The following is a 14,182-nucleotide window of genomic DNA, read 5'->3' as shown; positions in this document are numbered from 1 at the left end:
AGGAATATACATGCACTTAACAACCCTCCATCCCCCATTTATACATAAAACAGTTTAGACAAGAATAAAGTACATTTATGGAGCCAAGAGGGAAGCGTGAAGGCAGAAATTTCCAGAAACGCATTCCTCCAAAACTCCAAAAGCCATAAAATTATAACTCTAGCTAAAATTTAGAGGGGCAGAACCCACAGAAAGACTGAATGACACAATTTCCCAGCCCAAGACAACTTAGAAGTTCCATGAGAAAGGTCTGTTTCATCGGACCAGGGATTGGAAAAAAGCCTCAGTCATAGTGCAGCGCAACCCAGGGATCATGGGGAATAGCTTGAAGGGGTGGTGAGAGAACTCCGCTGCATCAAAGTGAGTGCAGAGCTAGTGCCAGCCTCAGAGCAGCCCTGCAGTGAGAACCTGCAATGGGAATCAGGAAAGCTAGCCTGCACATCCCACAGACAGTAAGGAGGTCACGGGAGAGTGCAAAAATCTCTTGGCTCTCCCTGGGGCAGAACTCTGCTGTTTGCCAACGGATCCAGGTTGCAGTTTGGGCTTCTATACTACAATAGCCAAAACAGGACTCTCTTCACAGTTCTAGGGCAGAAGAGAAGGCCTGTGCTCATCCACATATCAAAGCACAGGCAAGAAAGCAGTCAAAGCCTCTCAAAAGACCTGGGAGGAATTAAGATCCCTGTGGGGTGTTGCCAAAACTCCCCAAAGTCTTGGAAGTGTGGTAAGTCAGTCCTAGGCTTACGAAATGAGCAAACAAAAGAAAAAGAAGAATCTGACCATAGAAAATTACTTTGGTCCCATGGAAGATTCAGAAGATGACAAACTCAAAGCTTCTGTATACAAAGCCTCCAAGAGAAATAGAAAATGGGCTCAGGCTATGGATGAGCTCAAAAAAAAAAGCAATTAAGGGAAGTAGAGGAAAAATTGGGAGGAGAAATGAGAGTTATGCAGATAAATCATGAAAACCTAATCAGCAGCTTGGTGAAAGAAATACAAAAAATACTGAAGAAAATAATGTTAAAAACCAATTTAGGCCAAATGAAAAAGCAACACAAAAGGCAAATAAGAAGAATGCCTTAAAAAGCAGAATTGGACAGCTGGAAAAGGACATAAAAAAGCTCTCTGAAGAAAATAATTCCTTCAAATGCAGAATGGAACTAAAGGAAGCTGATGACTTTGTGAGAATCCAGGAAGAAATAAAACTTCCCCAAAAGCCCAAAATTAGAAGAAAATGTGAAATATCTCATTGAAAAAAAAACAACTGACCTTGAAAACAGATCCAGAAGAGATAATTTAAAAGTTATTGGGCTACCTGAAAGTCATCACCAGGAAAAGAGCTTAGGCTTCATTTTTCAAGAAATAATACAGCAAAACTGTCCTGAGATCCTAGAAGCAGAGGGTAAAATAGAAATTGAGGGAATTCACCCATCAATTCCTGAAAGAGATTTCAAAAGAAAAACTTCCAGGAATATTCTAGCCAAACTCCAAAACTCCCAAGTCAAAGAGGAAAAAATACTAAAAGCTGCCAGAAACAATTGAACTACCATGGCTCTATAATCAGAATTACACAGGATCTGGCAGCATCAACATTAAGGGCTCATAGGGCTTAGAATATGATATTCTGGAAGGCAAAAGATCCTGGTTTACAACTGAAAATCAACTCCCTAGAAAAACTGAAAATCCTCTTTCAGGGGAAATGATGGACTTTCAATGAAACAGGGGACTTTCATACTTTCTTATTCAAACAACCAGAGCTGAACAGAAAGTTTGATTTTCAAGTACAGGACTCAAGGGAACCATACAGGGGGTGGATGAGAAGGACTAACTATGAGGAACTTAATGATGTTGAACTGTTTGTATTCCTGCATGGGAAGATACTGATAACTCATATGAACTTTCTCATTTAAAAGAACAGTTAGAAAGAATATATACACACACACACACACACACACACACACACACACACACACACACGAAGGAAGGAGCTGAATATAATGGTATACTATAGTACACTATAGTTAAAAAGATGGAGTCTATGGATGATAAAGGAAAGTACTGGGAGGAAAGGAAAGAAGAGGAAGAAGTGACTGAGATATTTCACATTAAGAGTCAAGAAAAAGTTTTTCCAATGGAGTGGAATGGGGGAAGGCAAGGGGCAATGAGTGAGCCTTCATTCTCATCAGAAATGGCTCAGAAAGGAAATAACATACATTTAATAGGGAATAGAAATCTATCTTAATGTAGAGAAAAATGAGAAGGGATGGGATAAAGGGGAATAGGGGGAGGGAAGGGGGGAATAGGTGACAGAAGAGAGGGAAGACTGTGGGAGAGGGTACACAGATACAACACACTTCTGAACAGGGACAGGATGAAAGGAGAGAGAGAAAAGGATAAATGAGAGTGGGAAGGAAGAGATAAAATGGAGGGAAATACAGCTAGAAATAGCAATTGTGGGAAAAATATTAAAGCAACTTCTTTGGTGGACTTAATGACAAAGAAGGCAACTCATCCCAGAGACAGAGTCAATGGAATCTGAATACAGACTGAAATACATTTTTTTCTCTCTCACTCTTCTTGTGGTTTCTCATCTTCTTGGGGGGGGGGGGGTTATATTTACTCCCATAACAAGATTATTGCAATAATATAAAATAAATGAACCTAAAAAAATATGCCTAATAAATTTTAACTGATTTTAAATATACATTATTATCTTTTAGAATACTGCATTCCAAAACCTCTCATTTAAAGTATAAGCTACCAAGCCCAGTTATAGTTCAACTGTTCCTGAGCTGCTTCTTCCTACTGCTTGCAATATTTTTCCTTTGATCTAGATTTTGCCTATGATGTTCCCAGGACATTTCTTTGAGGATTCATTTCAGTAAGTAATCAGTGGATGAAAAGATGATGCATAGATAGTCAGACAGACAGACATAAAGAGGTAGGTTTTTTGGTTTGTTTTTTACTTTGCCCTCTAATTCTTATGGAGCTAGGCAGTTTTCATTTATACTTGTTACTGGGATTTATTTAGTTCGGTATAACATGCACATTTAAAATGCAAATGTAGAATGGATTAGAATAGGGAGACTAGAATGTGGAGGGTTTTACAAGTAATTTAGGCAAGAGATGATAAAGGTGTGAAGTAAGAAGTTAGGTCTGTGAGGAGAAAGAAAGGATATGGTAGAGGTGGACATGGCAAGATTGGAATACTGATTGGATAAATGAATTGAAAAGTTGTGTGTGACTTCAAGCAGTCTAATCGAAAATTCCAAACTCTAGCTTTTGTGCCACTACAATCCATTCTCCACCCAGTTGTCAAAGAGATGCTGCTAAAGTGCTGAGCATCTTCCTGCCAAATAAATTCCATGGGCTCCTTATTAGCTCTAGGATCAAATATAAAATTCTCGCTTTGGCCTTTAAAGCCTCTCTCAGCCTGGCTCCTCCCTATTTTCCCCGTCTTTTTAAACCTTATTCCCTTCCATAGATCTCTAATTCACTAACATTGGCTTTCTTGCCATTCCCCACAGATAGAGCTCCACCTCCAGAGACCTTGCCTTTTAACGCCTTCCTGACTACTGTCTTTCTTCAAGACTCAGTTTCAAATCTCACTTTCTGTAGAAGGCTTTTGAGTAGCCCTGTTCTCTCCTTTTCCTTCCTCCATAATTAGAGCCTTCCCTTCATAGATCACTTCCAGTTTACACTGTACATATCCTCTGTATACATGTGCCATCTTCCCCACTAAAATATGTGCTCCTGAGGGCAAGTACTATGTATTACTTTTTCTCTGTATATCTAGTACTTAACCAGTGTCTAGTACATAAGAAGCTCATAGTAAATGTTTGCTGAATGATTATGTAGATAAATAAAATAGAAAAGAGTACTACTGAATCTAACAGTATTTGTTAACACTATGCACTGTTTGAGAGTTGAATCCTATTACAAATGTTTCTATGATAGCAGGGGTGGGATAAATGAAGAGATCAGCCAGTAAAACAGATGATCAAGACCAGCAGCAAAACAATGCCATCAGTTTTTCTGTCAATCTCAAGGATAAGATGCCACATTAACTAGATGAATTTCTCAAGTCTTTCTTAGTCTCTGTTCTTACATACTTGCTTCTTACAGTGACATAAAGCACAGACACATGTATAAACAATCTCACAAAATGAAGAAAACTTATTTTCCCTCCCTTTGCTTTAGAAAGGATTCTTCTGTCAAAGTGTCTCAGTCAGTTAAAAGTGCAGCAACAGGGGACGGCTAGGTGGCACAGTGAATAGAGCATCAGTCCTAGAGTCAGGAAGACCTGAGTTCAAGTCCAGCCTCAGACTCCTAATAATTACCTAGCTATGTGGCCTTGGGCAAGCCACTTAACCACATTGTCTTGCTAAAAAAAAAAAAAAGTACAGCAACAGGGACAGTTAGGTGGCACAGTGGATAGAGCACTAGTCCTGGAGTCAGGAGGACCTGAGTTCAAATCCAACCTCAGACACTAAAAAAAGTTATCTGGCTGTGAGTCTTTGAGCAAGTCACTTAACCCCTCTGCCTTGCAAAATCTCTCCCCTCCACCCAACACCAAAAAAATACAGCAACAATACTACTCCCTTGACAAGGTCCTGCCTCATAACTCTCCTCTAAAGTAATGTGTTGATACAATTTTAAGTAAAGAAGAAAATTTTAGGGGCTGCTAGGTGGCGTAGTGGAGGGGCGGCTAGGTAGCATAGTGGATAAAACACCGGCCTTGGAGTCAGGAGTACCTGGGTTCAAATCCGGTCTCAGACACTTAATAATTACCTAGCTGTGTGGCCTTGGGCAAGCCACTTAACCCCATTTGCCTTGCAAAAAAAAAAAACCAAAAAAAAAAAAGAAAATTTTGGAAATAATTTAAAATTTCAAAATGGTTTCACATATATGATTCCCTCTCTTATAATCATGATTACTGAACATAAAGCTAAAAAGATCTTAGCAATCTAACCAAGCTCCTAAATACAGAAAGGCACTGTGGACTAAGGAAGACAGAATTCAAACCCTAACTTATCCCTTATATGTTATGTTTTGATTTTCAAAATTTGAGCCAGAATATGAACTCAAATTCTGATGCAATTCTTTCATTTATCATGCTTTCTTTACAATTTTTATATTATATTTATTTGTGTATGTCTCTTCTCTCTATATGATAAACCTGATGAGGGCAGGAAATGTAACCTTGTTTATTTTTATCTCCTTAAACCACTAGGACAAATGCTAGGCAAACAGAAGTACCTAATAAATGCTTACTGAATTTGCTGAATCAAGTAAAAATTATATTATTCTCTTTTTATCTGATCTACTTATAGAAAGTGGGAGAGAGAAAATAAAAGACAATTACATTTAAAATAGCAGAACACATATCTTTAGCAATAAAAACACCTACATCTTTGGGCAAATAACCAGCAACTTGTATATTTTAAAATAAATTATTTTATTTATTTTTGGTCATCAGCTTTGTGTAGCACGTAAGAGGATTAAAAAGTTAGAAGATTAAAAAGTAATTTCACAGAGATATGAAAGAAGCTAAGATTAATAAGATCAATTAATTCTGAGTCACATGTAGGAATGTAATTAAACACTTAGCCCAAGTCATGTATTATATGTACCTGGCTAGCATACCTTATATCAAAGTTGAAAATCAAAATTTCCTTGACAAAAAAGCAAAAAAAAAAAAAAAAAAACCACCAGAAAGGAAAACCAAAGTACCAATCAAGTTCAGAAAAACTCAAGATAAGATAAAGCAAATACTTAAGACACACCCACAAAAGATATCTGATCATTATCACAACATCTAGAAATATTCATGCTAAAGTTTTAGTAGCTACAGATCTAATAAAAGAATCTGATTCAATCTGTTTTACAGTGTAGTAGTGGAAACAAAATTTCAAACTCTAAGAAAACTCTGAGGCTACAATAGGATAAAGCATGATGACTATGCTTCAAATATTGCCACAAACAGTAATGTCAATGTAACTTCCAAGAGCCTTCAGTCATAATTAAAGAAGAAAAAGAAATAGGGACCAAATGCATCTGCTGCATGATAGGAAAATATCTCACAGCTAAAAAAAGCTTCCTGATCAAAAGATGGTTCCCCAACCTGTCTCCACTGGCTTCGCTTCTTACCACTGCATCTCACAAGAGAACACAGCCACGCCTATCAAACCACAGAAAAGACTAACCTGATTACATGAGAGAATTCCAACTACATTGAGCTAGATTTTTTTTTCAATGATGCATGAGTTAATGACAACCTTATATGGAATTAAAGAAATAAACTGATTGGCTATCAGTCTAAGTTGAGGGATTGTCAATGCCAAAACCAATTATAAATATCAAAGATAAACAATTTCATAAAGTCTATGGAATGTCAGAAGCTACTAAATAGACATGAAAAGATTTATTTTCTAACCAGAGAGGAAAGTTAAATTAGGGAGAAGAATGACCTTCAGAGAAACAAACAGTAAAACAAATAACAACAACAAAAAATTCTTCTAGGATCAAAAAGTACTCAGCACCTGGAGTCAACACAGAACCCTTCTATGGTCTAATCTCCTATGATCAGATATTACAAGAATATCAAATCTCCCTTTGAAGCATCTGGCACTGGCCACTGTCTCATACAATTTACTGGTAGACAGTCTACAAGTAAATATCATTGCCAGAGGGAGAAAAAGGCTGGAAGTCTCATTTCATGTTTGCTTTTATTTTTATTTTAATTCCATACTTAGAAACATGTCAATATGCACCAATGTATTTAGCTTATTAAATAGATCTTGATGAAGAACATGAAAAAAATACAGTCCCTAAATTGCAGGCATGCTCAAATGTGCAAATGTTACTTGGATCTCAAAATGCATTTTTCCAAAGAAATAATGTTGCTTAAATTACCAGGTGAGCATTAAAGCCTATGTATCTCATAAGATATACAAAAAAATATAGGAATAAAAGTACTAGTTTGAGTTATGTGTCTAAAGAATGGCAGAAGAGGGTAAAGATGTTCATGATCTCTTTTAAGTCTACAACTAATTTTAAGCAAAAATCTGGACACAGATAAAGTTTCTTTTGGCACTCTCTCCTTTGTCATTTTGCATCTTTCTCCAACTCTTTGTACACAACTCTAGTTTCACAGTTCTTCCAAGAAGTTCAAAGGGTCCTATTTTAGCCATTCCTAACTCCTTCTTGGCCTATTATCACAAAAAGTTGGAAAGGATCTTAAAACTCATATATTGGGGCGGCTAGGTGGCACAGTGGATAGAGCACTGGTCCTGGAGTCAGGAGTACCTGAGTTCAAATCCTACCTCAGACAATTACCTAGCTGTGTGGCCTTGGGCAAGCCACTTAACTCCATCTGCCTTGCAAACCCCCCCCCCCCAAAAACTCATATATTCCCTGAATGATTTCTTTACTATTTCATGGTTTTCTTTCTTTTCCCTAAGAATCACCACTGGTGACTATTAGGCATTTAACCATGGGCAAGTCACTCCATCTGTCTGAACCTCAATTTATCTACCTGTAAAATGAGTTAATAATATGTATACTACCTGAGTCACAAGGCTGTGAAGAAGACACACTGACTCTTACTATAGTGAGAAAATGGAGGTTTTCCCACCTTGAATGTTATCTTTCTACAACATCCTACAATCTTCTTTGCTTGTCTCTGAAGAAGAGGCACCATCTACTTACAAATGCCAACTATACTTTGTCACCTGTATCCTTATTCTCCTATGGGATTAGCCCTTTGAGAATCTATTCAGCCTCCCAAATTTTCAGTCTCTCCTTATCCACCTTCAATCTCTCCTTCCCTGTAGTCTACAAATGTGACTAGGTTTTGGATTATCTTTGGTTTGCCCTACTGTCTTCTCTAATTATTGTCTTCTGCCTCCTCCCCAAACTTTTTAAAAAATGTAATTTGCATTATAATCCATTTTTGTTCTCATTCACTTGTCAACAGCATAAAATCTGGTTTCTCCCTAAGAACAACTCTTGACTAAAGTTGCTCTCTCCAAAGATACCAACTATTTCTTAATGGCTAAAATTAATGGCATCTTCTCTACCTCTTCTAATTTTGGCACAGCTGTCTATCTCTTTCCTTGGCTTTCATGACAATGTGTTTTCCTAATTCTCCTCTTGCATGTCTAACTATATATCCTTAGCTAGAACATCATCTAAGACTCATCTTCTAATATGAGTGTCCTCTAAGACTCTGTTTTAGGACCTCTCCATTCTTAACAAAGTTCCTGGTGATCTCATTGGTTCTCTAGTCTTCAATTTTCTCTATGCTGACTGACTCTCAAATCTGAATATCCTGGATCAAAACTCCAGTTACACATCAATATCTGAATGTTTCTGAAAGTTTATGTTCTTCTCTCAAAACTGACATCTTCAAACATTCCTATTCTATTGAAGTCTTCTATACCCACCAAAGATCACATCTTCAAGCCAACTATTCCTTCCCACTCTACCAATCTCCAATACAATTTGTTGGTAAATCTTGTCATTTCTACTTCCTTAAGACCACATCTCTCATAACCATTCAATCTTTTCCTTGATATGACCATCACCTTAGCTCAAAACATCATCTTCTGTCACTTAAGACTATTCTAACTATAGTCTCAACCTCTGATTCTCCCTTTCTTCAATTTATCCTCCACCCACAGCTGCCAAAAAAAAATCTCCCTACCACAGAAACCTGACCATATTATTTACTCAAAAATTATCAATGGCTTTCTATAGCTTCTAAAATATAAAAGCTTCAGTTTGGCATGTATCTACTTCTCCAAATCTACTACATGACTTACTTCCCTTCATGTGCTAAGACATCCAGTTAGGTTTACTTGCTCCTTGATTACACTTTGCATACCAAATCCCAGCTCTGTGCCTTTTGCAGACTGTCCTCCATGTATAGTGTGTACTTCATTCTTACCTTGGGCATCAGATTCTCTTTTTTTCAAGGCTCAGCTTATGTTGCCAACTCCTATGGAAAACTTTGCCTAATCTTCCTAGTTATAAGTGCTCTCTTCCTCGTAAAATTATCATGAACTTATGCATTTAATTATGTATTTGTCTGAATGTAAGCTTTTTGGAGGCAGGGACTAATTCATTTTGACTCTGTATTCTCTCTTTAGCATAGAACCCTTGCTATATGTTCACTTAATTGAACAATAATCTTTAGGAGGGAAAAGACTGTGGTTTATCAGAATTTTATACTTCCTATAATGCCTAAGATAGCTCTCTTCATCTTGTAGGCACTTAAGTGCTTAAGAAATGAATCCATAAACTATGCAAGACTGTGGGACAGAGAAAAATGGTAAAGGAATAAAGAGAAATATATCTGCTTCACACACACACACACACACACACACACACACACAAATTGAATACAAAATGATTAAGAATTATAAAAGAAAAGTAGGGAATATTGTTATATTGAAGTAAAGATAATCAAATATAGATAAATGAAGCTCAAAGCAGTCATTAAAAGGCCCTTTCTGACTTTATTTATAGATTTTACAAAATTAATTCCTTGGTTATTATTATCATTTTTAAATCAATTTGTAAAAGTTTATCCAAAAGTAAAAACCATATTATATTCATACTTTAACAAAAAATTAAAACAACATAAATGTGGCACTTTTTTGCAAAGTTTGGATACTTTATCACAAGATTTTCATTATAATCAAAAAGTCTTAAGAGATAATTGGTTTGAAATACCAATATTTAGAATACTCTCTTTGCCACGGAGCATGCTATAAAACTGATTTTTGGTATGTCTACTGAATTGACATGGATACTTCATAAAAAGAGTCAGGGGCTGACAGACCCATTTAACTAGGATCCTTCCCAAATTCTTAAACCTCAAAGACCACAAACATGAAAAAGGTTATGGGATTTCCTGGTTGGGTACTTCTGGAAATTAGGAGGCCCCCACTGTAGAGAATGAAGAGCTTATTTCTTTAGTATTAAAAAGGAGACCTCTAATGACTGCAAACAGCTTTAAAATCCAGTGTTCCAACATATTCCATGTCATTCTATAATTATATAAAAGTCTCCCTCCCTGGGTACCTTTAAAATCCCGCTTCACCATACCATGGATATCTACTAACATCCTATAATAACTTACTACTAATAGCCATAATAAGTGAGTCAGAGGTAAGAATGCCCTTTTCTGAATCATCTACACCACTTCCTGCTCTTGGTTTTTTCCCAGCAATGTATCACGCAAGTACTCATCTAACCCAGACAAATCCTTTCTACCCTATGAAACTAGGTAAACTTGAAGCCGAACACACATAAGGAAATTAACATTTAATAAATTACCTGAATCTGGATATAAACAGACATCATTAATATCATGTTCAGGTTCCAAGGAAGTAAATATTTTCCCCTGTAAAATAAACAAGAAAATGAGCTATTGAAATAAATGAAAAATTATTTTACCAAACAAGAGAACCAAGGCAAAAGAATTTAAAGAGACACTGTACCAACAGTCTTTTTAATGCAGACAACATATACAAAGCATATCATATTTAAATTAACTGGTACTTAATAAATGTCTGATAATTAAATATGTTCATAAACCATTTCAAATAGGAGGAAAATCAAATTACAAAAAAAGAACAAGAAAAAAATCAAAAGATCATTTTAAAAAAATTATCTGAAGGGGCAGGTAGGTAACTAAATCATCAGCCCTGTAATCAGAAGAACCTGAGTTCAAATTCAGTTTCAGAAACTTAATATTTAACTTAGCTATGTGACCCTGGGCAAGTCACTTAACCACATTGCTTTATAAAAACGCAAAGGGGGAGAAAAATTTATCAGAATCTACTATATTCAAGTATAAGATAGCAAAACAAAGAAATTTTTCAAAGTTACCTACAAAAATCAAAATAATTTGCAAATTAACAAAATGTGAGCTTAAGATCTTAAATGATCTAATCTCAGAAAATGAAATCAAACAAGTCATAAAGGAATTACAAAAGAAAGAGTCATGGGGAAATGTAAAAAGGGAGGGATCAATAAAGGAAGGCAGAAAAATAAAAAGCTTATATATATCTTAGAAATATTTATTTATAAATACCTCCAAAAGCTAAATAAAAGTTATTTCATCAATTTAAATTTAAAACAAGGCCATCATGGAATGAATTTTGAAGCTCCTCTCAGCTCTTACATTTGTCATTTAAAATTAACAGGAGGGGGTGGCTAGGTGGCACAGTGGATAGAACACCGGCCCTGGAGTCAGGAGGACCTGAGTTCAAATCCAGCCTCAGACACTTAATAATTACCTAGCTGTGTGGCCTTGGGCAAGTCACTTAACCCCATTGCCTTGCAAAATAAATAAATTAAATTAAACTAATGGAAGACTCTGGGATATAGCCATTTTTTGCCATAAGAGAGGAAGTACAATAGGTCAAAGAAAAAGAGTTCTTTTATAGGTTTTTAAAAACTGTAGAACTGAGATCAAGTGCTTTCAAAATTAAGACCTATTATGTGCAAGGAACTGTAGAATGCAAATTGAAGAATAATCTTTGCTATCAAGAAGCTTACAACTTGAAAAAGGAAGTAAAACATGAACAAACAATTCATAATAAAGTGAAATGCAAAAAGTAACTTGGGAGAGACACAAAGACAATTTACTTCTCAGCACTATTGGTGGTGAAGGCAGGGAGAGGGGGGGATCAGAGATTGAAAGATGCAAGTATTTTAAACCTAGCTAACGAGAAGAATGATGACGATATCACCAGGCTCACAGAACTCACTGGAAGAAGTAGGTTCTAAAGGAAGAATAATGATATAATAAAGGAAGAACAAGTTGAATAATTTATTTCTTCTCTCATCATAGAACCCTGGCATGAAAATGGAGAAGAGAACTAAGTTAGCCAGCAGAACAAAAGCATTATTTTCGAGGACAGAAATAAGAAATTATTCCCAAGTTTCTGGATTTAGAAGTAATTCAATTCTGACAAGTCCCAAGCAGCTACTATTAAAATATATTTTTATACTATTTCAAAGATCAAGATATTCCCCACAAACCCCTCTTCCTAGGGAAAAAAAAAAGAAAATGGAAATAGAAATTGGAAAAAAGAACAAACTTAGCTTTTATGAACTTACTGATATATTCCTAACTTTATGATAGAAATGGAAAAAATGCAGATTTTAAAAGGAAAGATATTCTGAACACATAGTTTTCATAAGAGCTAGAAATTCAAGATCTACTTTATGGGATTCAAGAAATAATCTCTTTAATGGATAGCCCACAAACTCTTCAATCACTGGTAAAAATTTGTAACTTTATGTTCACATTTGAAATTGAAGAACTGTATTCAAAAGGAAAGTAAAAAGCAAAGTAGTAAAGATGCTATTATCTAAACACAGATCTTATCTATGGTGTAGTGGCTGACTTCCTAAACTGACAATTTCTAAGAGTCTATAACTTTTCAAAACTAGAATCAAAAGAGGCAAATGAAGGAATAGAAATTCAAAACTTACTGTATCTTTGTTCCACATTTTGATGATTCGAGAGTCTGCAGACAAAATTAAATCTAATGAATTCTGGAACTGGATTGATTTAATAGCTAGACCATACTGGTGATCCTTAACCAGTAATGGACTACTAGAGCGAAGATCATACAACAAAACCTGCAAGAAAAAAGGAAAAATAATTAAAGGTGTTTATGCTATTGAAAAACTAGAATATGGGGCATCTAGGTGAAGCAATGGATAGAGCACCAGCCCTGGAGTCAGGAGGATCTGGGTTCAAATCTGACCTCAGATACTTAATAATTACCTAAGTGTGTGACCTTGGGCAAGTCACTTAACTCCATTGCCTTGTAAAAAACAAAAAAACTAGAATAAAAACAACAAAAAAAAAAACTGAAAGAAAATTAGTTTAGATTTTGAACAGGTTAGCACTTAGCTGATTATTTTATCATTAAGATTCTATTCAGCAAAATGTTCCACAAATAAACAAAAAAGAGAATCTTTCCAGCATGCTCTGTCCACCAATGTTTGATATCTCTAATGACTGCTGGATTTGATCTTCCCATTAAGTATCTTATCCAAAAAGTATCTTACATTTGGGAAATAACTGACCATTGAAAGGAAAAGTCCTTAGAATCCTGCAGTAACTACTTTGCTTCTCCATATAAGTCTATGTGGTAAAAACAAACAAAATTTAAACCAATATACTACATAACATGTGGGTTTTAAATGAGTAAGAAGGTCCCTACAAAATTAAACAACCTAAAAATAGAAAAATGAAACAACTTTAAGAAAAAGGAGTAAAAAGGCAAGTAATTAATATTGCCAGGTAGCTAGAATAAGTCAAGCTACTTCAGCTGAACCCTGAATTTATCTATGAGTTCCTTGGCTTCTAAGGTACAAAGGGAAATATTTTTTGTTTTATAGATTTCATAATATTCATTGCATATTTTTTTTAAAAAACTCAAATTCATTGGGAAGACACAATTTTCTTGACACTAAGATGGAAGAGAAATTTATCATACCGGAAAATGGACCTTAAGTTGAATCATCAACATTATTCTCAAAATAATTCTGTAAAAGACAAATATTCAAATGGGTGTTTCTTATATTGACTCCCCCATAAAAGCATATTGGGAGAAGAAGACAGACATTATATCTATAGTTTGAGGACCTTGGGCTCTTCTATTTACTATCTATGTGATCAAACACAAATTACTAAACTTCTATCTGAGTAATCATCTATAAAAATGAGGGGAGGGGGAGCGGTGGCTAGGTGGCACAGTAGATAGAGCACTGGCCCTGGAGTCAGGAGTACCTGAGCTTAAATCCAGCCTCAGACACTTAATAATTACTTAGCTGTGTGACCTTGGGAAAGCCACTTAACCCCCTTGCCTTGCAAAAAAAAAAACTAAAAAAAAAAAGAGGGTGGGGGTAGCTAGGTGGTGCAGGGGATAGAGCACAGGTCCTGGAGTCAGGAGGACCTAAGTTCAAATCCAACCTCAGATACTTAATAATTGCCTAGCTGTGTGACCTTGGGCAAGTCACTTAACCCCTTTGCCTTAAATAAATAAAATTTTAAAAAATGAGGGAGGTGGATAAGAAAATCTTGAGGGTTCTAGCACTGCTAAATATGTAAGCCTATGGAAAACTGATACCATCAAATGTTAACTCAGCA

General features: G+C 35.7%; 1 protein-coding gene across 1 annotated transcript in view; it reads right to left on the bottom strand.

Moving 5' to 3' along the window:
* The window catches only part of NOL10 (nucleolar protein 10), a 123,708-nt gene that overhangs the window by 71,782 nt on the left and 37,744 nt on the right, over positions 1 to 14,182 (bottom strand). Inside the window, exons 11-12 of the mRNA XM_074209761.1 lie at positions 12,514 to 12,663; positions 10,345 to 10,411 (exon numbers count right to left, since the gene is read on the bottom strand). Of these exons, the coding sequence (XP_074065862.1) occupies positions 10,345 to 10,411; positions 12,514 to 12,663 (217 nt within the window). The remainder of the gene's footprint in view (positions 1 to 10,344; positions 10,412 to 12,513; positions 12,664 to 14,182) is intronic.

The sequence above is a fragment of the Macrotis lagotis genome, chromosome 1 (genome assembly GCF_037893015.1).
Source record: "Macrotis lagotis isolate mMagLag1 chromosome 1, bilby.v1.9.chrom.fasta, whole genome shotgun sequence".
Taxonomy (NCBI): Eukaryota; Metazoa; Chordata; class Mammalia; order Peramelemorphia; family Peramelidae; genus Macrotis; species Macrotis lagotis.
This window is presented reverse-complemented; position numbering and strand designations above follow the sequence as displayed.